This window comes from Chionomys nivalis, chromosome 14 (assembly GCF_950005125.1).
Source record: "Chionomys nivalis chromosome 14, mChiNiv1.1, whole genome shotgun sequence".
Classification (NCBI taxonomy): domain Eukaryota; kingdom Metazoa; phylum Chordata; class Mammalia; order Rodentia; family Cricetidae; genus Chionomys; species Chionomys nivalis.
This window is the reverse complement of record NC_080099.1, coordinates 19,881,754-19,908,663: the sequence shown is the minus strand read 5'-3', so window position 1 is coordinate 19,908,663 and position 26,910 is coordinate 19,881,754. Positions and strand designations below refer to the sequence as shown.

At 44.6% G+C, this 26,910-nt stretch overlaps 1 protein-coding gene across 1 annotated transcript in view; it reads right to left on the bottom strand.

Annotated features, from left to right (window-relative positions):
• Positions 1 to 3,283: 3,283 nt before the first annotated feature.
• The window catches only part of Ccbe1 (collagen and calcium binding EGF domains 1), a 226,877-nt gene continuing 203,250 nt past the window's right edge, over positions 3,284 to 26,910 (bottom strand). Inside the window, exons 6-11 of the mRNA XM_057789174.1 lie at positions 24,262 to 24,365; positions 18,636 to 18,756; positions 12,235 to 12,374; positions 12,105 to 12,140; positions 11,455 to 11,490; positions 3,284 to 7,205 (exon numbers count right to left, since the gene is read on the bottom strand). Of these exons, the coding sequence (XP_057645157.1) occupies positions 6,972 to 7,205; positions 11,455 to 11,490; positions 12,105 to 12,140; positions 12,235 to 12,374; positions 18,636 to 18,756; positions 24,262 to 24,365 (671 nt within the window). The 3' untranslated portion in view covers positions 3,284 to 6,971. The remainder of the gene's footprint in view (positions 7,206 to 11,454; positions 11,491 to 12,104; positions 12,141 to 12,234; positions 12,375 to 18,635; positions 18,757 to 24,261; positions 24,366 to 26,910) is intronic.

Here is a 26,910-nt window from a genome sequence, read left to right as displayed (position 1 = left end):
CTCTAAGATGAGCCAGGGTAGGTGCTCCGTGCTGCTATGTTACTGCTGGGGTGCCAGACTCAAGGGCATTCACAACTATGGTTTAAAAATTAAAGCTGACTTTGGAAATGGTTCCATTCCCCACACACCACAAAAGTGATAGCAAAATATGACCCTGCAGGGCCTGTAGATACCCACTTCCTTCCGACTTCACCATTTTCTCACTGGCTCCCTTTCCCAGGGATGCTGTAGGGATGTTAGAGACAGACAAGGACCGAAAGCAGCAGAGGACACTGGGGCAGGGTTAACTCAGAACCTAAGTAGTCACCTAGGCCTGAGATGGAGAAGAATTGGGAACTTAAGTCACCAGGGGAAGCTGGGGTAATTGACATCATGCAGGTACAGGCAAATTCAGATCATTAGGGTCAACTTGCTCTGTGGACTTTGTTATGGCCCTTTTAACTCTGAGTTAGCCTCCAAATACTAGTGGCTGTGGCAAGGCCAGGGTCCAGGTTGGCAAGAGTCAATTAATAGGACAAGGGTCATGTTTGCTATCTTTCCACCTCCCCCATAGGGACACCGCCTTTCACTCGGCTGCTATAATTCTATTCCTTATAAAAAAAAGTTACTGGAGAAGCTCTTTTTTCTTTTCCCCACTTTTCTTTAACTTTTTTTTTTTTGTTGTTGTTGTTGTTGTTGAAATGGTTTCTCATTGTAGCCCTGGCTGTCTTGGAACTATGTAGCTCAGGCTGGTCTTGAACTTACAGACATGCCTGTCTCTTGAGTGCTGAGATTAAAGGTGTGTGCCATCATGTCAGCCTATCAGAGAAGTTCTAATTCTTGGTCTCTTAAGATGTTCCGATTTCTAGGGATTCCTCAAGAGATTGGCCCTAACAACCTCCTTTTTGGCTCCAAGACTCTGTGGATTTTCAGGTGCTTTATAAAAGAAAGCTATTTCTTTGAGGCTGGAGAGGTGTCTCAGCTCTTCTAGAGCACCTGAGTTTGGTGTCCAGGACCTTTGCTAGATGAGTCTGACATTTCTTCTGGCCTTTGAGGGCACTGCTCATACATGGCATACAGCCACCTAGATGCACATGCATATATATATATATGTGTGTGTGTGTGTGTGTGTGTGAAAATAAGCTTTAAAAATGGTGTGCATTCACCTATAGACTATCTCTAGATGACTTATTTACAGTGAAACACTATGTAAGTAACTCACTGCTTAGAGAAGGGCAGGAAGAAAGTCTGCACATATTCAATTCAGCCACAAAATGTTTGCCCCACTATTTTAGGTCCTCAGTTGAATCCATGGACATGGGGCTAACCACATAATGTTTCAAAGTGGTAGAAGGGATTGAGTAATCGGGATATTCCAGCCATATGCGAGCTCCCAGCTCCCAGAAGAGTTGTGAATTCATCTTGTTCTGCCCTGCTGTGTGCGATTCAGAGCCTGCATTCCTGGGAGAGAAGAGTCTTTGCTACATCGAGCTCATTTCATGAACACATCACATCCCTTGGGAGCTTGCAAGAATGCAAACCTCAAACTCTTTGGGTTAGTCTTCATCTTCATAAAGGCCTGCAACTGATTAGTGTGTACCGCTGAGCTTGAGGGGGCTGATTGAGTCACGTGGTCTTCGAGTTATGGGCTGCCACCCATCAGTAAGTCGTGAGGACAACTCACGGGTGTGATCCAAATTAAAAACTATCATGTGGTGAGAACATGAGAGTACACTCTATACGGTGAGAGTAAACATTGCAGAATGTTTGCTTCAGTTATAGGTATACAGGGCACATGTTGGCATATTGTGTAAACCATACTTTCTCGGTTGGTCATGCTAAGAAGTCTTTGAAAACCACTGAAGTTATGATCTGACTGGTCATTCCTCAAGGCCTCTGTGCTTTACTCTGTCATCTACTCACCAGAGCCCTATCTGTTCAGTAAGAGCCCTGTGCAGAGACAGAATCAGAACACACCTCTAGGTCCCCATGGTTTGCACACAGCTCAAAGTGAAATAGACCAGCAATGGCTATTAATAAGGAATTGACTTAAAAACTATCCCAAACCATTGTGTGTGTTCCTTGGATTAGAGCATTTGTTAAATCTATTCTGCTTTTCCTTTGAGTCTTGACTGTAAGTTATCTTTGGGGAGGAACTGTATTAGTTTTGCTGTTTTTCCTTTGCCACTGAAGACAGTCTAAACAGCCTTACCTACGTATTTGTCGGTCATAGCACCTAGTACAGAGTAGCATTGGGAAGCAAGGGCCCTGTGCCGTCTTGTTGACACACCTTCTTTGTGTTACCTTCTGCACTGTGGAGGCCTTTTATGTGATTCCCAAGTGGAGAAAATGTGTGCATGATTGTGCTATGTTTACACAATCAACAAACACAGTGATTCTTGTATGTTCTGAAATATAACCTTATGAAAGATGTTTTTAGCTTTGTGGTATTTGACAAGATAACTTCTCAGGAAGTGTGTGACATCATAAAGGCCCCTGCTTTAGGGTTTCATGAAGAGTAAGCTTTAGTTAAATGTACTTTATTCAGCTCTTTCTGTATGCTGGAGAATTGTGCAGATGTACAATAGAGAAAAGCAAAGTTCTTGTTCCTGATGGCTGTGTGTGTGTGCATGTGTGTGCATGTATGTGTGTTACACATATCAGTGTGGATGTATACATGCATGTAAATGGAAGCCAAAGGTCAATAAAGGGTGTCTTCCTCAATCATTTCCCACATTATTTTTGGAAATAGGGTCTCTCATTGAGCTTGGAACAAGCCCCAAGTGCCCTCCTGTCCCTGCCTCCTCAGTGCTAGGATTACAGAACTTACTATAGCACCTGGTTTTTTTTATGTGGGCGTTGGAGATCTGAATGCAATGCTCTTGCATGTGTGGCGAACATTCTACCAACCAACCAGTCTGCTTAGCCCTCCAGGTTCCCTTAGTGTAGAAATGAGACAGATAGATAGGTACTTAGTTGTCAGAGAGGCCAAAAATCAGCAAGGAAGCATGTGTCTCTACTTCCTGAGAGAAAATACAATGTTATCAGCTACCATGACACCATGCAGCCATGACTTCCCCACCATGGTGAAGTGTGCCTCAAACCATAAACAGAAAACAAAACCAAACAACAACAACAACAAAAACCCAAGCAAAACAAAACAAAAAACCTTTCTTAAGTTTCTTGTTTCATATAGATATTTTGACATACAACAAGAAAATAATAGATGCACTATATTCAGTTGGGCAAGGGATGGCTCCTTTTTACCAGGACAAAACACAGGAGAACCATGTAAGAAAAATAACTTTGTTATTAAGCATATACAGTCGTACAAAGCACTTCATAGTATTACATCCATGAGTATTGGAATATCAATTTGACTGATATATATCTGATATAAATAATGGACAAAGATACTGAAGTATATGACCAGTCACTGGGAAGTAAAAATGGACTCATGAACCCCTCAGGGACCAACCTCTGGGAATCTGACAAAACATGCTGAGCTTCCTGAGGGGTGTGTAGCCCAATTGCCCTTTCCATGGTTTCTCTCTGACCATAACATTTGCAGAAGTATATAAAGCATGTCATTTCATCTTTAACATTTGCAGCCCTTGTTTTCTTAGCACAATAGAAAATTATCTGTGAAATGCTGTGAACACATGTGATTACTGTGTTGGGAAACAATGCATCTGTTTCCATGAATACATGACCTATAACTTTAGGCAGCTCTATTCTACTAATTGTTTGGCTCAGATTCCAGCAAATAACTTTACCCTTCAGAAAAGCTGCCTGGCAGATCACTTTGCAGCTTGTGGGAGGTGGTGGCCAAGGCTGACTCTGTGAGGCAGCCAGGATAAGGGAAAAGGAAGGGAATGATGCTCAAAATAAGATAGGGAGTTGCTTCCTGAGACCCCCAAGATGTAATATGACGGCTGATCTTGAAGATCTGTCCCAAGGCCAAGGCTGTTCAGAACCTTGGAAAGAGGACATTACTTATCTGGACCTAGCTGGGTGTAATACACCTGGTCTTTGGGTGAGGTTATACTCCTTTCCCTCGAAGGTCAATAAACACTTATTATTTACCTCTTAGATGATGGATTCTACACAGAAATATGACTTTAGTTAATTCTGTAGCAAGTATTGGAGAGTAACATAGAAAACAAGAAAAGCCAACATCCCCTTTGTTACCCACTCCTTTAAAAAAAGACTTTTACGTTATCTCTGTGTGTATCTATGTGTATATATGTGCATGTGAGTGCAGATGCCACAGAGGCCAGGAGAGGGCAGTAGTAGGTCACCTGGAACTGGGGTTATAGGAGTTTGTGAGCTGCCTGATGCAGGAGCTGGAAATTGACCTCTGGCCCTCTGGAAGAGCAGCAAGCATCGTTAACTGCTAAATCATTTCTCCAGTACCCTACTCATTATTATATTATCATTATTATTATTATTATTATTAATAATAATAATATTTTGAGATAGGCTCTTGTGTAGCCCAGACTGACCTCAAACTTGTTATGTAGCTGAGGATGATTTTGAACTCCTGACCTGCCCATTACCACTTCTCAGGTGCCAGGGTTACAAGTGTATACCACAGCATCTGGCTCCAAATACTTTTTTTTTTTTCGGCACAGGAAAGGTAATTTTCCCTCTGGAACTGGGAAGGGAGAATAGTTTTTCTGAGCTAAAATGCATGTCTTCCTTATATTTCTTCAGTGAGTTTTTATTCTCAATTCTTTATAACACAGGCAATTTATTGCTAAGTCTTACTTGTGGGGATATTAGAAAAATTGAACAATTCTACTAAAGGGTTGATGGAGGTATTGAAAAACAAAACAAAACTTTTTTTTTGTCATGAGATATGAAGTGATTCAGTAAATCTGTTTTGTACTGTCCTTCCTCCCAAAGGCCTTGCCATGGGATTTTGAGCAGAGTTTGTTTAGATAGTAAAGCTTTAATTTTTTTCTGTCCAAAAGCTACATGAACAATAATGCTTTTCCCTAAAATCCCCAATGACCTTGACAAGTAGAGGACATACTTTGGTCTTATGGTTAGTAGTCCAAGATCTGAAAATCTGAGGAGTAATGATTACCTAAACTGACATGGTCCAGCAGATTGAGGTTACCAAATACAGGCTCTTGTATGTTTTACTGGAGAGAATTATCTAGGAGAGACTCATGAATCCCAGCTATTATGACTTGCACTTCATTCTTTCAGTACATTATCCTGGCCTCTGGCCCAGCGTGGAGTGTGCTTTTATTTTACCAGCATTCAGCAATAAAGATTATGTTTCTACACACATTTCACTGTCTAGAAAAAACAGAGGTTATAAAATTCCTCATAAAAAGGATGGGCATAATCATTGCTCATAGAGCCTTGCATAGTTTTGAGACTTCATCCATCCACACCCTTTAAACTCTGGGTTCTATAAGCAGGCAAGCATTAAATAGAGTCCAGGTGGGACTTGACTGTGGTTGCATCTATCTCCCCAGGAACCCACGGTTGACAAGGCCATCTGGGGTGGGGCTCAGGTTCTGGAGAGACCAAGGGGGGGAGGAGGAAGAGACAGCAAGCAAGCCATGCAAGTGTGTGTTTGCCTTAACCATGACCTGATGGTGGACAGCCACTGGGGATTTGGCAGGAGTGGGTGGGAACTCTGCCTTTCTGATAGAAGGGGGTCAGCAGGCGAGCAGGGATGGAGGGAGGGAAGAAAGCAAGAGAAGTAAAGGGACTGAAGGAAGGAGGAAAGGGAGAAGGGAGCCATGAGAGGGATGGGAGGGGAAGCGGAAGCCCATTGGGCCACCTGGGCTCTGTAGACAGATCCCCTTCTCCCTGCTCAGGAAGAAGAATGGATAGTGCAGAGTCATGCAAACCCCATCCCCACCAGGAGAAAAGATGGGGGCTCAAAGGCTATGGGGAAAAGCTAAAGGGAAACTTCTTAGAAATAAAGGGGGCCCTGAAGGATAGCAAACAGACGTGACCATGTGAACAAGATCCCTTGGGAAGCTCAAGAGAACCCAAAGACATAAAGGAACCTGGCCTCTTGCTCCTTTCTGGGAACACGTTTCCCTGGGGATCTAGAAGTGCTCTAGAAAGGACTCAGGGAGACATGGGGAATGTGCTTCTCCCTGAGCCATCTCCGCCTGGTCCAGGAGAGAGTCAAGGAGATCTAGAACAGGAGATCTAAATCAGGAGAAAATGGTGGGAAATTATGCCAGATTAGAAAGAATTCCTTACCCTCCTCTATCTAAGGGACCTCTCAGCTGTGCATCATTCCCAGGGCACCACTTAGCTGACTCTGGATGGATGAGGACTCCAGATATCTTAAGAGCAGACTAATCTGCCTTTAGTGATCTAGCTTTAGTGAAGCCCTTCCCAACGCCTCCCTGTCACCCTCTGCCAAGATTCCAGGCCAGCAACTTCCCTCCGATTTAGCCAGAATCAGGACCTGATGGCACCTCTGGCCAGCGGCACATTTTGTCCTTCTTTTCTATCCTTTTACATATACAAATAGGATTCAGAATTTGAAATCTGTGATGTTGCTAAGGAAGTCTTTTTTTTTTTCCAACATCAATCTACATTGTGCTCCTTCTTTATCCTCCCCTCCTTAACTGAAGAGCCATACTCCCGACAGCAGAGGGTGAATAGTCAAGTATTTTGAACATAACTTGCTTTTTAGAATGGAGCTTATTACACCTCCAAGAGCCCACTTTGCCATTTTCTCCCTTTTGGAACTCTGTCCAAATTTAAGTTTCTGTGGGAACAATGAATTTAGAAATTCAGAAGCTCCAGAAAAACTAGGCTGTTAAGGAAAGCCACCCAGCAGCTCTTCAAGAACCATCGTGTCCTGTTGCAGGACACTTGGGAAGCAGAATAAAAAGAGAGGGCAGGAAGACAGCCCAAGGGCTTTAGGCCTCCAGTGATAACTTTCTTCAGACGCTATGACTGGGCAAAGCCATGCTTTTCTCCTGGTGACATGAAGACGGGGTGTGCTATGGATAAAAGTTTCTGGGGGCCTCGGAGTCTCTTGCTTCAGTTCTTCTGGGGTAGTCATCCCCAGAGCCAAAGTCCAGGGTCTCCGGGTAGCTGGAAAATTCCTGAGGTAGGGGGGCATCCTCTGCTGAAGAGTGAGTCCGGTGTCCAAACACCTTCTCCTGCAGCTCAGTGATGTCGTTTCGGATGTCAGCCAGCACAAGCAGCAGGAAGTCGAAAGAACCCGGGGGTCCCTGTGTACATGGGAGGAACGAAAGCTGTGATGTTACAGCTACTTGTCAAAGCAGCACCCTGCCAAGTTTGCTGCCCTGTAAGTCTGTGGCCTGTGGGTGACTACCTGCTAACGACCTCTGTAGCCTGCATAGGGAGGGTAGACCTAAGGACTACATGAGCAGTCTGGGGGCCTCAGGATTGTCTTCTAGTCCCTCTTCTCACACACCAACGCTGGTGATGCACACAGTCAACCTTTCCTTTCTCTAAAGAAATCTGGAAGTCAGAGTGGTGCTCAAGAGGTTAAGATTCTGCTGAATTTGAACCAACCTCTTCCAAGCTATGTGGCCATGGCAAATGACCTGATTTCTTCGTTTAAGCTTGCCCCTCCTGTAAAATGCAGACTCGGCACCACAGGTTTCCACCGGGCTCAGAGGTGGACATGGGAAGAATGCAGAGGGCTGAGAGAGAATGAAGAGATTCAAAATGTTTTCTGCTCTTTTTAAAAAAATCAAGTTAATATCTTTATAAGAGAAGGGGCTAAATGCAGCTGAGAGTATGTTGTTCCTTATTTGTCTAGAAAGATCCAACTCAAACCTTCCTTATTCTATTATTAGGTATTTTTCATTATGTATAATATTTGGTAAGCTTTAATTTTTATGCAGTGCTGTAGTGGAAAATGGTGCAAAGAAAAACTAAAAGCATTTAAGCATGCATGTTCTGAGCACATTAGAAGTTGAAAGGTAAACTCATTATTGACATTTAAGATGGATGCCACTCAGCAACTTCTACCTTAGAAGCTGCAAGAGACACCTTGACATATTTAGATGCAACATTCTGCTGTCCTCTGACCCTTACCACACACCTACAGGGGGTGTGACAAATTAGATCCCTCTGTGTAGATGAGGAGCGAATGTCCAGAGATGTCAGGTAAAAGCCTGAGTTCACAAAGCTAATAGGAGCAAGAGCTGAGGTGGCAACCAAGGCCTCTTGGTTCTTCTTCAGAGCACACACCCGCTCCTCCAGAAGCAACAGAATTGCTTGCATTTTTATATTTCTGCTCATTTATTATGTATTAATCTCCTGGATATTGTACATACACATGGCAAATTTCCTCTTAAGCCCAGGGAGCCCTTTTGCTCTTTTATTGGAAAGAGTGGGCATAGCACAAGTGTTCTGGGTTATGACAACATATGCATTTCTATTCTGGTCCTTTCGTGTGTGTGTGTGTGTGTATATATATATGTGTGTATGTTTGAATGAGAATGGCATTCATAGACTCATGTTTGAATACTTGGTTCTCAGTTGGCGGAGCTGCTTGAGGAGGATTAGGGGATGTGGTATTGTCAGAGGGTGTGAGTTAGTAGGGGCAAGCTTAAAGGCTTGAAAAGCCCACACGGGTTATCTCTCTGCCTTGTGTTGTGGATCAAATGTAAGCTCTCAGTTACTTTCCCACCATGGTGGTCATGGACTTGAATCCTCTGAAATTGTAAGCCAATTAAATACTTTATTTTATAAGTTTTTTTTTTTTTTGAGAAATGTGAGATTTTGGGACGTTGGATTAGGAAAGTGGTTGAACAACATAAGTGGAGTTTAAAGGGCCATTCTAGTAGGAGCCTGGAAGGCAGTGCCCAAGAGGTTTCAGAGAGGAACAGTGTTAGCTGGGATAGAGGCCATTATTTTGGTATTTCGGCAAAGAATGTGGCTGCTTTCTGCCTTTGTTTTAAAAGCTTGCTTGAGGCAAAACCTGAAAAATAATGGATTAATTTTTGTCAAAGGAGATTTCAAGGCAGCCTACTATTGACTCTGTTGCAAGGTTAGTAATCATTTTTGTGCAGGTTTCTATAGTGAAAATGAGCAGGCAGAGCAAAAAAGAAATGCAAACTGTACACTTAGAAAAGAAAAAGAACATCAGGAAATTTAACATTGGAACCAAAGCTTTAGATGAAAAGAGATAGAAGAGACCTGGCACAAAATGGATAAAGGGAGTGTGAGGTTCTTGGGGCAAGACCTCATTCAGGTAATCCTTTCATTTGTGAAAGAAAAGGCCTAAAGAATTGGTTGTCCCTAAAGAGCAACAGGAAAGAGAGTTTATGCGAATGTAATTCAGTGAGGGATCCGGCTCCATCCCAAGCAGTCAGCTGAACTTGGCAGCATCCCCCATGTGGTTTTGGTTTTAGAGTTGGGAAGGACATAGGAGTAAAGGGATTGTGGAGTCTTCCTCCATAGTTAAGCGGAGTTGCTCAGGCCAAATGTGTGGCTGGGAAGTCCCTGCATGGAGGTCCTGAGAGGCCATTGCCTAAAGCTGTGAAAATGAAGCCTGGATTTTGCTGGAAACCACAGGATGTTGGAGGTACCAAAGCTGTGGGGTGCCTACCAGGGAGAGCTACATACAGGGAGAGGAACCAGCCTGAAGAGTAGTCAACCAAACTGGAAGGGCAGAGCTGTCTAAGCCCTTTGACATCAGACACCGAGCTGCAGGGTTTTGTGTGTGCTTTGCTGGATGTCCATCCTGCTTTGGTCCAGTATTCCCCCACTATGCACCCATTCCTCCTTTTTATAGGATGGTAATGTGTATTCTGTGACATTGTATGTATGTTGAAAACGTAATTTTTACAGGGGGTTGCAAATAAGAGGTGGTCTTGAGTCTAAAGAAATCTCTGAACTTTTGAATTATGTTAAGACTATGTTAGGGACTTTTGAATTTGCACTAACTACCTTCTGCATTACTATACGGTGGCCACAAGCCTACTGGTGTTAGGCGGTTTAAATGAGAAGGACCCCCCCATAGAGTCATACATTTGAACCTTGGTTCCCAACTGGTAGAACTATTTGGGAAGGATTAAGTGTGGTCTTGATGGGGGAGGTGTATCACTGGGGGCAGGCTTTGAGGTTTCAAAGGCACATACCGTTCCCAATCAGTTTTCTGCCTCACGCTTCTGAATCAAGAAGTCCTCAGCCACTCCTTCTGTGCCATACCTGCCTGCCTGCCGCCATGCTCCCCGCCATGATGCACAGGGACTCTAACCCTGTGTAATCTTAAGTCAATGTTTTATAAGTTGCCTTGATCATAGTGTTTTAGTATAGCAATGAAAAAGTAAATTACTATGTATAGGTGCATGCATGCAGGTGTGTGAGCCCAGAAGTCAACTTGGTTGACATTCCTCAGATATTATCCACTTTGGGTTTTTGTTTTTTGACTTTCAAAAAAAAAAAAAAAAAAAAAAAAGAATGTATTACTAGCCAGAAATGCTGATTCTCTTAGGCTGGCTGGCCAGCAAGTCCCAGGTCCCATCTCTGCCACCTCAGAGCCAGACTACAAGTGCACTCTACTAACATTGGCCTTCTTACATGTACTTAAGGGACTGAACTCAGGCTTCCTTGTCTGCATGTCATGTCCTATGTGGACTACGCTGTCTCCTCAGCCCTTCTTTCAAACGTCTTCTGATGGCACTTGGAAATGGGTTTCTGGCATGGTGACTTTCAGAAGCGATATTTCACATACAGATTATCAAGATCAAAGAAAAAGTAACTTCAGAAAACAAATTTTAAAAATTCAAACCAGCTGCTTAAAGTATCTACAACTTTCCTCCTGACCACAGACTGGATTGCCTGAGTAACAGCCAAGGAGGGCGAGCTTCTACTACTAAGAGCCACTCTCATATACTGTGAAATAATCCTTTTTGTACACTGTGAAGATGTGCTGTTCTCATTGGTTTAATAAAGAGCCAACTGGCCGAAACTAGGCAGAAAGAGGTGAGGCAGGAACTGAGACTGGGCAAATGCTGGGAAGAAGGATGCTGTCGCCAGCCAGACGCAGAGTGAACAGGACATGTAGAGAATGAAGTAACAAGCCATGAGGCACGTGACAGCACATACATTAATAGAAATGAGCTAATTTAAGTTGTAAGAGCTATTTAGTAACAAGCCTAAGTTAACGAAGAGTATTTACAAATAATAATGAGTCTCTGTGGTTAGTTGGGAACTGGCTGGTGGGACAGAAACTTTGGCCTACACATACATTTTAAAAAGGTGTTTAAACATTATTTGTCTAGAAATATGTATATTAGTCCCATGGAGGTCAGAGGACATTTGTGGCTGTCAGTTCTCTTCCAACATTTGGGTCCTGGAAATTGAACTCAGGTCATCAGGCTTGATGACCAATGCCTTTACCCACTGGGCCATCTCGCCAGTCCCAGCTCCACCATTCTATGAGTGCCACACCCACGAGAGCATCCCCACTGGGTAAGCAGGACAGACAGGGCAACTTACCGGAGATCCTGGTGGCCCAGGTGCTCCTCTCTCCCCCTAGAACCAAAAGGTGAGGGTTAGCATTCTTGAGCACTGCTGTCTCTGGCTAGACACCCACCACCCACAACTGTCCTCCTGCAGGAAATAAGCTTCGAGTCGAACCTGGGCCCAGGGGACCTCTTATTAGAACTGGCAAGCTTAGGCTGAGTAGCTCGATTCCTGAGGGTCTCACAAGGCTGTGTATTTCCCAAGCAGCTCTGATAAGGAGTCCTGCCTCTCTAGGCAGTGTGTGAAACACCAGTCTTTCTGAAGGAAGACACACACGCTACTGTCGGCTCTCAAGAGGGAAGCCAGCACTTGTGTAGAATGGAGCTGTGTGTGTGGTTCGCCACTTGAATGAGGGAGGCCATTCTATAACACACCGATTACCAAGACACACAAGTGTGGTTGTAACTACACAGAGAGGCTTACGTCATCAACCCAGCCTGGAATTCATTTCCCCCCAGTGTTGCACATGCTCCAACAGTTTAGAATTTTCCAGCATTAGAGACTGTGGGGCTTGCCACTCTCAACTTGTATATCTGTGTTTCAGCTGTCAAAGATAAATGGGGTTTGTCGAGCTTCATTGGATGCTCAAGGGGGTAGAAACAACTGTAGCTATTAAGACCTACCTTGGAGCCATGTCTTCCTGGTGCTCCCGGTGGGCCCTAGAAGACACAGCATCTTATTTAACTAAAAAGGAAATTACAGGACAAGAACGTGTTTCCCCCCAGTCTTACATGGATCGCAGAGGATACTGACCACAGGGCCCCTCCGGCCTTGCTTAATGTGAGACAGGTCAGGGGATGGTCCCATAGGTCCCATTGAGCCCCGTGGGCCAGGCTGTCCAGGAGGGCCTGGCACACCAGGGAATCCAGGGCTCCCTTTGGGTCCTGGTGAGCCTGTAATCAAGAACATCTTATTAGTGCTTGCCCCTTAATAAAGACAAATACAGAGTCTAGGTGTCACTGGAGACATTTGTCTTTTAACTCTGTTCTTTGCCTTGTGGCATTTATACTAAGGTGTTCATGGAAAATTAAACTCAACACAATTTAAAGTGACTCCACCTTTTTCTCTTTTCTTGGACCTATTTGCTCATGTCAGACACTTGAGACTCTTCCTAGTTCCACAGCCTCTGCAGTCATCCAGGGATCTGCCTGCTTTACCTCTTTAAGCCTGGCCTGTTCCATGTCTCCCTAACCCTGGATCACAGTATGTGATATTATCTGCAGAGCGCTTAAGAGTACAAGGTTTTGGGTTTGGGGAGATGGCTCAGTGGATAAAGTGCTTTCTGTGTAAGAATGAAGAGCCAAGTTCAGATCTTTGGTACCCATGTAAAAGTGTGGTGTGGTGGTGAGTAGCTATAAACACAGTCCAGAGGATGAATGGGCCAACAGAGGGAAAATCCTAGGGACTTGCTGGTCAGCAATCTCTCTGGAATGTAAGTTGAAGACAGTGATATAAAAAGACACAAAAAGGTTGCCTCTAGCCTCCATGAGTGTGCACTCACACACACCTACACGCTAGTAGATTTTTTTTACCATCAAAGAGACCTACATTTGAATCCTTGACAATTTGCTTGAGATTGTTGAGCCTTAGTCTCTTATCTCCAAATTGGAGTAAAAGTCTCCAATATACAATGGCTACATTAGATAAAAATCTTAGACACAAACACACACACAACACACATGACATGGCATAGCGCCTCACCCCACAGTAAGTGCTAAAAGTCTGCCAGGCCTCTACCTTTCTTATGCTCGCTTCAACTCTTGTATCACAGCTGGTGCCCCTGCCTCCTACCTGTATTGTTCACTCCTCACCCACTCATCCTTTGAAGCTCAGTGGAGTGTTTCTTACCTATAGAAATCTCCTACCTTTAATCATTACCAGAGAAGCCTCAACCCCCGCAAGATGGGGAGCACAAGCTCTCTCCTGTAGACATTATGTATACCCGCTGCTTGTGAGGAAGCGGTAGAAGATCCTGTCTTGCCCATGTTTTTCTAAAGATGAGTGTAAAGAAGAGGTCTTACTTATTCAAGGCCCAGAAGCAGAGGACAAAGTGACATTGACTTCCACAATAATTGTCTAAAAGGAACCTATTAGTGAAGAACAGACAAGAGCGTAGAGAATTGTGTAGGAACCGCAGAGAACCAAGCGTACAGAGAAAACCCACTGACGCTCAGCACAGAGGAACAGCATCCTACCATTGGGTGGATTTGAACATTTGAAGACCACAGAGCACTGAAGGTAAAAATCGTGACAATAAAACCCCAACCTGACTCAACTACTCTAGGATGGCTCAACTTCCTGTTACAGATCTGACAAGAGAAGAGGAAGCCTGCTTCAGAGAGTGATCGCCAAGTTCCTCAGGTTCTGGGGTTTATCTAGAAATGTGCAGCATTCAGTAAAAAAATTTGACACACATTAATAAATAAGAGCAAACAAACAAGCAGCCACCAAGTGACACAACGGTGAGCAGAATCAGACTCTGAGGTGACTCACATGTAAACCAGACACTAGGTTATATCGTATGGCTAGCTCTTAAACTCTCCCAATGCTCTGCAAGGAGCTGACTTTGAAAGGAGAAAACAGTGCTGTGGCCTCCTTTGCTCAAAGTTCAATCTCATACTCGCTCGTTCTTATCTTTCTCCAAGGCACTCTTCACCGGGTGACCCCTGTCCTTCCCCAACAGACCCTGAGATGATGTGTTGCCCAGCCTCCGGTTCTGCTTTGCTTGTATCCCGCAGAAACACAACAGACCATGTACCCCAAATCATCTCAATTCCCTTCCCTGTGAAAACTAAGTGCCCACTTTATCATGGATCATTATGCCCATGGGTGTGTCTTCCAGAGCAACCGGTGCCTCTCAATATTCCTACTCTTTAGAAATTTGGAGACTTTCTGCAGAAAATCTGGGTCTCTGACTGTGGTTTGAAAACAGAAGGAACTAACATTAGACCCAAGTTCTGCTGCTGGCACAGTGATCCGGAGCATCAGCAGTGTCCTTTTAGATGAAGCCTGTGCTCTGTCCCAGTTCGGCTCCTCACACAGTCATACTCTCGCTGCCTGTTGGATCTCTGTGGACAGTAAGTTTGCTGTCTAAGGTTCTCTTTGGAGCCTTGTGCCAACAGAGCATTGGGCATATCTAAGAGATAGCCATATGACCATTTTTTTGTACGTGGTTGAAGGTAGTTGCTACCTAACCTTTTTCAAGTCATTTTATCATGGAGGTTGATGTGGAAATCTGTGCTGTTTCCTTACCTTTCTAGACAGAGTCAGAAATAGCCACACTGGCTTGGGTTGAGCTTGCAATAAAGGAAGGGGTACCCTGGCACTGCCATTTGAGACATTCATGCAGGATACAGACTGTCACACGACAAGGTCGCCAGGAAATGCCTTTCTACATGAGGGGCTGAACCTTTGAACATTGTTCAGGGACGATATGGGGAAAGGGTACAGGCAATTAGAGTACTTTTTAAAAGCTGTGTATAAAATGCTTACTACAAAGGTTTTAATCTTAAAAATGTGTAAGTGTGTGACTCACAGGTGTTGGGTGCCCTCACAAAGCTGTGTCGCAGATCTGCAGAATGCTTTTGTCATGTAAGGATGCATCTCCGTGTACACAGAGCGATTCTTGAGTGCTGGCATTTCAGGTGTCCTCTAGCATGCCTGGCTGTGTCTGTCTATTCTAGAAATTGGATTAATTTACTTAGCCTAATGTCTCCAAGACTAATCCATGTATTATGTCAAAAGGTAGAATGCAAGTTCATTTGTATGTGTATATACCAATTTCACAACTTTCGTCACCCACCAAAGAGCAAATGGATAGCCTCTATTGGCCACTGAAGAGCGGTGTCATGGACATGGCTACTTGGAAGCTTCTTCAAGACCCTGCTTTCCATTCTCTTAGGGGTGTGTGTACATGAATAAATACATGACGTGAGATTGCTGACCATATGAAGGTTCTAGTTTAAACATTTTAAAGTGATCTCACTACTTTTCCACAGTAACTACATTATTTTACAATTTTCCTATATTTTTTCTAGATTAGTTAGCTTTATTGTTGCTGTGACCAAATGCCAACTGAAAAACCCAGGAAGCAGATTTAATTTGGCTCATGGTTTCAGAGTTATCAGCCCACCATGGTGAAGATGACATGGCAGAACTCACAATATAGGAAGCAGAAAAACAGGCAGGGGAGTGCCAGGGACAAGACACATCATAGGAAATGGCCTTAGAGACTTGCTCAGATCTCATCTCCACACACAATGGCACCAGCAGGGCACCAACCCCAGCACACGGGGACTTTGGGGAGATACACTTTATCGCCAAACCCCGGACCAATGCTTAACTTTCCCTCGCCTTTTTCTTCTGATAGCAGTGGCTATCTTACTGTGGTTTGGGTTTGTATTCTTCTAATGATTCATAATACTGAGTGTGATTCTCGAGGCTTTGTTGGATGTTTGTGTATATATAGAGGAGGTGACTATTCAACTTCCTTGCCCATCTTTGAATCAATTTGACTTTTATTGCTACTAAATTATTATATTTAAAGCATATTCTAAATGCTAATCCTTCACTGGGTAAATGGCTTCTGGACATTCTTCCTTTCTATAGCCAGCCCTTTGGCTCCTTTCAGTGTTTCATATACACATGTAAGTTTTTAAGTTTGGGATAATCTTGCTTCTGTCTGTTTCTACTTTGGGAATGTGTCTACGAAATCACTGCTGAATCCATAGTATGTCACTGCTGAATCCATAGTATGTCACTTTTTGTGACTTCAGTGTTCTACATTTAGGTCTTCAATCCATTCTGAACTTTTTCTGTCTGGTGGGAAGCCAGGGTCGTTATCCTGCATGTGGGGGAACACCAGACTTGACTGCACTTCAGATAATCGGCCCCATGAGAGCGCAGGCTGTGTCTTCATCGTTCCCCCTCTCCCAGAGAGGTGCGTGTCAGTAGATGGCTTAGAAAGATTTTCTGTTAAATGGGGAGACTGGTTGATTGCTGTGCCATATTGTCTCCTTTGAGTTATCTTTGTACTTATCACTAGCCTCTACTATAACAGGACACAGTGACCGCACAGAAAAATTCCAGGTTCTGGAACCAAAGCTTTTCATATGTGGAGAAGTCATTTCTAGTTCCTATCACAGCGACCCCAGCCCCTCAGTCTCCTGTGCTGTGGCTTCAGTATGCAGTTCATGATGGGCTCTGGGTGGAAATTCTGTTTAAAGGTGAGAAGAACCTCATGAGCTCTCTAGACAACCTGATCACATCTCAGTGGAAAGCAATCCATCTAGAAATAAATGAGAATTTCTTCGTGTATTGCAAAAGCCCATTCATCTTCAATGGTGCATTTCCCTCAAGGACCCTGGACAGCTCACACTGTGTTTGAAACCAGATGGCAGAACCAGAAGGCAAACTTGTCAGCCTTTTATTAACAAAACCAACAACTAATGGCTCCCCTCTTCCTGAACATGTCCTTGTTCTAGTGATGTATAGACTAGCCCAGAGATGTAAAGCAAGAGCACCAGCTTACTGAGGGCTGGGGTTGCTGTGATGATAGGAATCACAGTGATAGGAGGCAGCCGCTGCCTCCATAGAAGAGGATGCTGATGTGAGAAAATTGCCATGGAAAATACTCAGGTCATGAGGTGAACATCAGGATAAACCAAAGTCCTGGGTCTTTCTGTGTGAGCTGAGCCTCAGGTCAGTAAGGGGAACTGGGGGTTAAGACACAAGCAGACGGAAAGCACAGAATCATTGGGAAAGAAATCTGAGCCTTCCTACTGATCTTTGGATCAAAAGCTTGGCCAGCTCCTTCCCTTTCTGATAGTTTACCAATCTTCCTTCACCAGTTCAATCCCCTAATGCCAACCTCTGACTTCAAACTATACGTTATTTCCCTGCGGCCTGACCTGGAGGGAGGTATATACCTTTCTTGATTTTGCTTGTTTTTATTTTATTATTATTATTTTGAGACAGGATCTCATTCTTCAGCCCATACTGACCACAGCAATCTCCTGCCTCAGCCTCCTCGGTGCTAAGATTATAGACGTAAGTCTGGCTCACTTTCCTCTACAGTCATTGTATGTGTTACATCTTCCCAGCTAGAACATCATAGGCCAGAACCAGCACACTGCTGGGTTGATAACGAGGGATAAGACAGCCATGGTTTAGAGTCACCTATTAACACTAAAACCATTTCTTCTATTGGTGTTAAAGACTCTACTGATCTATGTACAGAGAGATTCACGATAAAGTGTAAAATGCCTCAGAACTTGAAGAAATAAGTTCTCACTGTAAATCTTCTGATCAAGCAAGGCTGAATCTCTGAGACCGTATGTTGATAGAAAGAAGATGGCCATGCAGAACGGAAACTATGAGAGATGTCTGAAATGCAGCCCTTGAATGGGAAAGTCTTGGGGAAGGAAGGCAATTGGTGGATACCTAGAGCTGGTACAGGGGGAACATTGGTGGTCCATGGCTCCAGGGAACTTTGTGGATGGGGGAAACTTCCTGTATTGTAAGGTTGGTGTGGGGTATAAGTTACAGGGGAGTCTACACTTGGCAAAGCTAAACTCAACCTACCTCATTATATGATACATACCTCAACAAATCCCACTTACAATATAATAGGAGTAAGAATATAGTTTCTTTAAGCAAGAAAAGGAGGTAGCCAAAGAACTGAGGAGAGTGGCGATGGGGCCATATTGTGAACCTCTGGCTGTGATTCAGTAGAACTGTACGATTTTATAAGTCTATTACTCTATATATTAAGGTTTTCCTAGGGAGAACTTAAATAATAGTCTTCATGGTGCTTCTCATTAATTTAAAATAATTGGTTTTGACATAGGATCTCGCCATGTAGGCCAGGCTAGACTCAAGCTCAGGATCCTCCTTCCACTGACTCCTGAGTACTAGGATTCCAGGTGTGGTACCATGATCACCTCTTAAAATGACCATTAGGAGTCCTCCTATCTGATCTCAGAAAATTAACCCTTCCTTCTCAAGCTACAGGACCTAAATCCCTCCTGGTCGCTCATCACACAGGCATGTTGCCCTGCACGTCACCTTTCACCTGTGAGAACGGGAGGAAGCTGGAGAGTACTGTGCAGCCTCACTGAGTGTGAGCTCCAGCCTATGTTCTAGTGCATACTCACCCGGTGGGCCCTGCCCCCCAGGCAGGCCAGGAGGTCCTGGAACGTAGGCGTTTGAGGCTAGCACCTTATCACCATTGGCATACTTGCCCAGTTCCGCAGCGTTGTTGGGAAGCAGAGCAATCTATAAAGACAAGGGAGACCTGAGTCAGAATGCCGGCATTGCTCCACAAGGAAGTCTGTTAGAGCCGTCCACAGAGCCTGCAAGATCAGCTCACTATTTTGCTCTCCACAGTAGCTAGTCAGAGTGTAGATGGGCCAGAGAGATCCTTTCCAGCTGAGGAGCTGTCCAGGACAAACTCCTTGCAAGTATTTCCTCAGTGAGTCAGTGGTTGAAGCCAGGAACATTCAGGTTGCTGAGATCTATAGAACAGTTACCACAGCTAATAAAACATACTGGCATTGTACTTCCTGTCCATTCAAGTAATTGCTTTATAACTCAAACATATATTCATTATATATTATATGCCAGGATCTGTGCTTTGTTTTATGGACCCAGTGGTGACCAAGATATGGCCTCTTTCCTTAGAGAATGTCCAGTCCTGGGAACCAGGAACAAGACAGTGGGTGACTCTTCTTACATACATTCAGGGCCAACCTTCAGAACAGATGGACAGCAGAAACCTTGGTGGTTAACATAAAACCTGACCACAAGTTCTTCAACACTCCTCCTTCCAAAGACGAGGCTTGTTCTCATTGTTGGATTGGTTATCGGTTTCTAATAACGAGTGTGGCGGTGATGGCAGTTTGTAGCTTCTGATACTGTGGGCGTGGAGGCTACTGCCCTGCTTCCTGCCTGGGATTTCTTGTTCTGGAGGAAGCCAGAGGACCGCATGGACAAGCGGCATTGGCAGTCCCTAAAGTCAGGTAATGCGTGAATCTGTGAGAGCTTTGGTGGGAACTGAACAGCTGCAAAGGTAATTTCCTCAGGGACAGAGGAAAAGGATGGAGGCAGCCTGTGTGAACTGAGAATCAGCCATGAGGCTCAGGGTTATAAGAGGACATTGCCGTGTTCTAGAGTTGAATAAAATGCTTCCAATGTCTCGTAGACAGCTACAACTTGGAGATGAGTATGTGGAATCAGAAATAATGAGGGAATAAGAAAAGTAAATACACCTTCTGGGTCCATGGGTCAGCTCTGACCCCTGAGGCCTCTTTCGATTTTACCATCAAGCACCAGTTGAGACACTGAGATGTGAATCCTGGTATGGGGCTCTGGCTTTGGAAAGAACACTGAAATCTCTAGGGCCTGGATATTGTCTATAAACAAGATGGTAGCGTTCGCCTATGAGGGCTGCTGCCCTGTGTCCAGCGGGAAGGCTGTGCCTGCCCTTGCTCCTGCCTCTGGGCCCAAGTAGTCTTCTACCTTCCACGTTTTCACCTCCACACTGACAAAGTGAGGCGTGTGTCTCTAGATGATCACATCTTCATATTCCAAATCCTGCAACCTGGCTTGGGGAGGGGAATCTACCGCGGTTGGGATTAAACACGGCTCCTGTTGCTTTTTGCTTTTGACTAGCTCCACTGTTCACGTTCTAAGATGAGCCAGTGACTACAACGCCAGTGTTCCTGCTGCCTGTATCTCCCATACCCCTAAGATAAGTGGGAAGGAAAGGGAGTGGGTGTGACCAAACACATTCTCCCAGAAACATCAGGGAAGGAGCTTATGGAGTGTGAGTGTTTGGAAGCAAGGCTATAGCAATCTGAGCAGAGTCTGTACTTCTCCTGAGCGTCAAGCAATGGACTTCAAATTACTGTTCTCTCAGATCAGATTTGCTTGGTATTAGACCATCTACCCGAGAGGGCTGTTGGCATGAGCAGGTAGGACACTGAAGATGGCATGGTCGCTGCTAATGTTCAGCGTGTACTTGGCAGGTACAGAGCCTGTCCCAGGCAGCAGGCACTGCTGTCAATCTCTTATGGGCAGTAATTGACACCAAATTTAGCAGGTATTATTTCCTTTCATAATAACCATTTCTTCCAAGACTATCTTGTAGTTGGGACTAAATTCACCCCAATATGCCTCTTATTCCTCCCTTCTTATCTCCTTTAAGCCTGCCTTCTGCTTTTATGTCACATACACTGGCACACACACGCATGCATGAATATCATCTATCTATCTATCTATCTATCTATCTATCTATCTATCTATCTATCTATCTATCTATCTATCGACATTTATATACACATATATGTACAATCTAAATTGCAAATGTGAGAAAACATTTGTTTTGGTTAGTTTTTTTGACAACTTGACCAACTCTGGTCATCTTGAAAGAAGGATCAGCTAAGAAAATGCTCCCAGAAGAATGTCCTGTAGACGAGCCTGTGGGGCTTTTTCTTCATTAATGATTGATGTAGGAGGGCCCAGCCTACTGGGCCAGGTGGTCTTGGGTTGGGTGAGAAAGCAGTTTGATTAAGCCATTGTGAACAAGCAAGCTGGTAAGCAGTGCCCCTCCATGGCTCATTTCAGTTCCTGCCCTGACTTCCCTTCATGATGGACTTTGATTGAGTTATACACATAATCAAATAAATCCCTTTTACCCCAAGCTGCTTTTAGTCATGGTCTTTATCGCAGCAATAGAAACTTACCTAAGATAATATGCATATTTTTTGTCTGAATCTAGCTAATTTCATTAAACATATTGATTTCCAGTGTATCTATCTTTCTGGAAAGGGCATGATTATTCTTTGTGCTTCAATAAAATTCTGTGGTACATATGTACATTTAAAAAAATTATAACATGTGTGTGTGCGCGCACGCGTGTGTGCATGCGATTTAGCTGGGGAAGTCAGTTCAGAACCTGCACATGTACTTGGTAGGAAAGCCTGCTCACTGTGTGTACCTCACTGACTTTCAAGTTCTCAAGCTTGGCTACCTCCTCACTCCATTTGATCACCGTTAAGTCACACTGTTGGCTTGGTTTCTTTGCAAACTGTCAACTTGCTTGAGGCAGGACTTTATTCCACACTGTCTTTCTTTGTTGCTCAGGCCACTGTAGGGTACTGTGAGTGCTCAGCAAATACTTGTGACATCATCTCAATTGCTCACTGTCAGTTAACCAACCATTGCTGGCATAAGAGGGCTGCGATCCCTTGCTCCCTATACAGTGACTTTCAGAGGCTGAGAACACTTGTGGGTCCCGAGCTGCTGTGCAGGCTCACTGATGAGCTATGCCCCCCCCCCTCTCTGGGGTCTTTCCCCCTGGTCCTCTCTAGCTATCTCACTCCCAGCCATCCATTTAGCCATACGAGTGAATTTCAGAAGAAGCTGGCTGCTTTTCCTCAATGCTCAACCAAAACCTGAACAGGTACTTTGTGGTCCTCAGGCTCCCTTCTCACCAGATCACATTTCTTTCCTAACTTAAAAAAAAAAAAATGAAGGGGAAGAGGCACCGAGGGCTGACTCGATAATGCAAGCCCCAAACAGGAAGTCTCACAGAACTAACAGATGCAGTTTAGAAAATAACTAAACTCAAGCCAACATGTAGACCTTCTGGTCACCCCAGTTCTCCCTAAGTGCCCCTCACCACTCTTCTTCCTTTTTTCAAAAGTAGCCACTATCCTGACTTGTACATTATATCCTGCATTAAACCAACAATTCACCGCCCAGCAGTCCTTCCCTGAACACTGTGGTTAACCTTGCTAGTTAAAAAGTGGCAGGTCTTGTAGGCTCCTTGTATTCTGCATGCTGCTGTTTTATGTGGCTTTCTTTTCCGATTCCTGAAGAGCCAAGGGATTTGATCTGGGGCATTTTCTGTGGCTAGAATTCTTGCTACTGTATAGTCATAGTGTAGTTGAACATGTGTGTGCACTACCTCATCCTATGGGGCTGGCTGCTCTCCAGCACCCCCCTTCCATGTTCCTACTTCGTAGACAATGTTTATCCGGGCAAATAAATGCCTTGTGTTCTATGAAAAGAACAAATAACATCAGCAATGGCAAGCGGATGTTAAAAGCAAATGATCTATCTACACCAGGCTTCGGGAGAAGGCCTGGATTTCAGGCCTGACCTCTTGAGCATGCATGCATCTCTGGGAATGTTAGCATATTTCTTACAAGGCTATGGTGACAAGTAAGTTTTTGTATATAAAACTGCTCCACATGTGGCAGGAAGCCATACATTCCGGGAGGTACCTTCTAAAGAGAATTCATCCTCGGCTGGGTATGGGGACACATGCCTGTGACCCCAGCACTCAGGAGGCAGAGGCAGGCGGATCTCTGTGAGTTTGAGGCTAGCCTGGTCTACAGAGCGAGCTCCAGGACAAGCTCCAAAGCTACAGAGAAACCCTGTCTTAAAAAACCAGAGAGAGAGAGAGGCCAAACACAGCAACTAGTTTGCGAACAACTCACAATATTGAGTGCCTTCAAAGCAGTCCAGCTGGAGAGAATTTATGTAAGGTCATAGGTTATTTCCAGGGAAGGCAAGTGAGGGCAGCTTTGTGCTGAGACCATAATTAACTACCTCTCCAAAACCTGATGCTCCTAGCTTATGAAAAGCAGGCTTAATGCTTCTACAAATCTGGGTTTCCTCTAAAGATGCTAACATCAATTCAAGTGTCACCTGGGGATAGCTGTATGGGAAATATTTCCTCCTTTCTCTTTGTTTATCCTGGCTCCCAGACAAAATTTTCCTGCCTGTCTATGATAGCACAAGCTATTTATGAATAGGTCAGTGATTTACTCTTGATTATGCAAGTATGTATGAGCCTCTGCTAAAGTCGATCATGACCTCACCAGCCCATGCTTCAGAGGTCGGAAACACTGCTCCCCTTCTGGGCCTGTTGTTTCAATTGGTTTAGCTGGTATCTGGGCTTCTCATTAGGGCGGCTGCCACTTTCCTGGCCATGGAAGAGATAGTGTCTTATGTTACCCTTTTACCCTTTAGAATAACCGACTGCCAGAGTTAAACAGATTATACACAACACTTTGATCTCCCGAGGGCCTTGAGTGGAAGTGATTAAACAAACAAAGCAGCAAGTTTATGTTTGGGTAGCTGAAGAACCGTTTCAGAGTACGCTGACCTCAGGTGTAATAAACACGAACCCAGGACTGCGCCCTGCACCCTGCTATCCGTCTCATCGGGCAGATTCTTGCAGGAAGGGAATTGGTCCTCACGCCTGGTGACATGAGGCACTCAGAGGACTGCTTTCCCAGATGTACATCTTCCCCTGGACCCTAACGTTTACATGAGAAAATGAAGGCACCACAGGAAGATATCGGTTTACAGAAGAGAGAGGGCATTTAAGAGAATGTTTCCAATTAATTTAACAGATAAAATACTGTTGTCTAGGTCTGCCCAAGGCCATGAGTCTTTGAAGTCATTGGCAGCATTTGTATGACTCTTGCAACAACTTTGCATGTACCTATCACCAGGCCTGCTATAGTAACCCCCTCCCCCTCAGGTCTTTGTTTTGGATTCCATTGCTGTTTAGGTGGTCAGCTCTGGAGTGGGAGAAACACTCAGAATTCACATCCGGTTTACACCAACTGCAATGAGTGACCAACCAGAAAGATCTATTTTCTCACTCACCCACCATCCTCCCAAGTCCCTACAGGCCCTTCACCCTCCCTTCACACACACACACACACACACACACACACACCCCGCCCATTGTGCTTCCGGTACCTTCTGTTTCAGCTGCAGCACTGTCTGCTTCATCTGGGAGAACTCCTTGCATGTGGCACAGCAAGTCCCAGCTTTCACCTCATTCTCGGCCTTCTCCTCGTGCCCTGGGGAAAGATATCAGCTCAGCTCCAGCTGGGAGACTGGCAGTGCACATTCCTGGAGCGATGGCACCAGAAAGGCCATCCTTGGGCATGGGGTACAGAGAGGCTGACCATGGAACTTGTATAAGGGGCAGGTGTTCTTTAGATGATCCAGAATGACCCAGGGTTAGGAGAAAGAGGAAGGGACAGAGAGGCCCTACTACCTTTTGGGATCAGCACCAATTCTCACACTCAGCTGTTTCCACAACCTGGACTGCCTGTCCCCATCTCTGACAGTGCATTGTTCTGGGGGAGCACGGCCCAGCTGAGTGGGGCCCAGCACATTGAGTCCAAAAACAGGACTCTGCAGGAGAAGACACCTGGAAGGTAATGACACGTGTGCCTCTTTCCAATGGCCGCATTGCTTGGCCAGGAGAAATGGACACCGTTCACTGTCCTTGTATATCTACAGACCTACTAGACCTAGAGCCTTGTCTGTTTCTGTAGGGTTCTCCATCCCCTACTGTGAGTGTATTTGGAGCTAGCTCAGGATTCACTTTGTCACCGTGAAGGGCACAGCTCAGCCATATGCACAGAGCCAGCCACCATTTGTTTCATTTTGCCTGCCTAAGGCACCTGATTGGTCTAATACAGAGCTGAATGGTCAATACCTAGGCATAAGAGGGATAGGCAAGGTTGATGGGCAGAGGGCATAAATAGGAGAAATCTAGACTCAAGAGGAAGGAGAAGAGACTGAGGGGCACACCCAGGTCAGGAAGCCAAGCAGCTGTCAACCAGATGACATAAAGGCAGCAGAAAAGTAAGATATAAAGAAAGGTAAAAAGCACCAAGGCAGAAGGTAGATAAAGAAAAACAGGTTAAGTTAAAAGAGCTAGCCAGAAATGAGCCTAAGGAAGGCCAAGCATTCAAAACTAGTAATAAGTCTCTGTGTCCTGATTTGGGAGTGGGTTGGTAGCCGCCCCCCACCCCCCCAAAAAAGTCTGGTGCAACTATCAGCATCACAAGTCTGATTGAAGGGTGGGTTTAAAGGTGCCCATTATACTATTTAAGATAACAAAGTCAAATAACTAATTGAGTACTTGGAAGAGGAAACCTGGATTGCTAAGATTTGGATTTATCACTCTCTTCTTTCTCATTCTTCGAATTAATAAAGAATTGACCATATCTAAATGGGTGACACTAATAATTTGTTATTAATTCTCCTAATAACAAATTAGATTTGTGGGATGAAGCAATAGTAGATCAATATTCAGTGAGTATTCTCAGCTGTCTCCATTGGAGGGATTTTCCGCACACTCCCTACCCTAACTTCAGAGGTTCCCTCTCATTCAAGTTAGAGACGTCTATTTTATACTGAAGACCAAAGCCATCCTTAGGAAGGTGCCCTGCTCCCAGTGACATAATTTATTATGTATTATATATTATTAATATACCCCAAGGCTTCGCTTTCATTATATCATTTTCTTCAACACTTTTTGCAGTTCACCCTTGCTTATGAAATTTAAGCCTTTCCTACATTTTTAAAGTTTCCCACAATCCAGTTACCCAAATTTACCATTGAGCATCTCCTGTGGGCACAGCTGAGTTCAGTGGGGCCAGGATCCCATGCCACCACGAGCCCCTCTAGTCTGTTTTCTGCAGCAGTTGTCTGGAAAACCTCCCCTGAGTCTCCCCGAGAGAGTCTGTCATCTCTCCAGGCCAGAACTCCATCTTTCCCTCCTACATAAGCTTTTCTGGTTCTCCTATCATGTTAGGACCCCTAAGGGCTCTGTGAACTGATAAATATTCCCTTCTCTTTACAGAGAGCAAATTTCCATTGTGACTGATTTTTTTTTCCTTATTCCTCTTCCTTTTATACTTTGTCTTCTCAGATGATGCACAGGGTGTCAAGGTGATAATTCAGATTCCATTCCACCCACTCCTCTTCACCTAGGGAGCTGCTCAGGGTGGGAAGGAGGTTTTATGAATGGGGGATCAAAACAACACTTCTGCTTCTCCATTGACATCTGACCTTGGTATAAGACCAAGCCCCGTGCTGAGGGCACACACGTAGGAGTGAAAAGCGGATCTCTGCGCCCCCATTTGCACATCTCCAGCTGGATTTTCCAAGTGTTGGTGCAAATGCATGTCTGCATGACAGGGTAATCCTACCTCGTCACTCGGTTCTGGACTCATGTTATATGGATCATGGAATGTTAGAGCAGACACATCTTTAGCGCCCTTTTTTTTTAATTCTTTCTTAATTAAAATTTCCGCCTCCTCCCCGTTTCCCATTTCCCTCCCCCTCCTCCCACATATTGCCCCCTCCCCCACTCCCCTCCCCCTATCCCCACTCTTCTTCTCCTCCCCCCCACTCCATTCCCCTTCCCTCTCGATACTGAAGAGCAGTCCAAATTCCCTGCCCTGCAGGAAGACCAAGGTCCTCCCACTTCTATCTAGGTCCAGGAAGGTGAGCATCCAAACAGGCTAAGCTCCCACAAAGCCAGTTCATGTATTAGGATAGAAACCTAGTGCCATTGTCCTTGGCTTCTCATCAGCCTTCATTGTC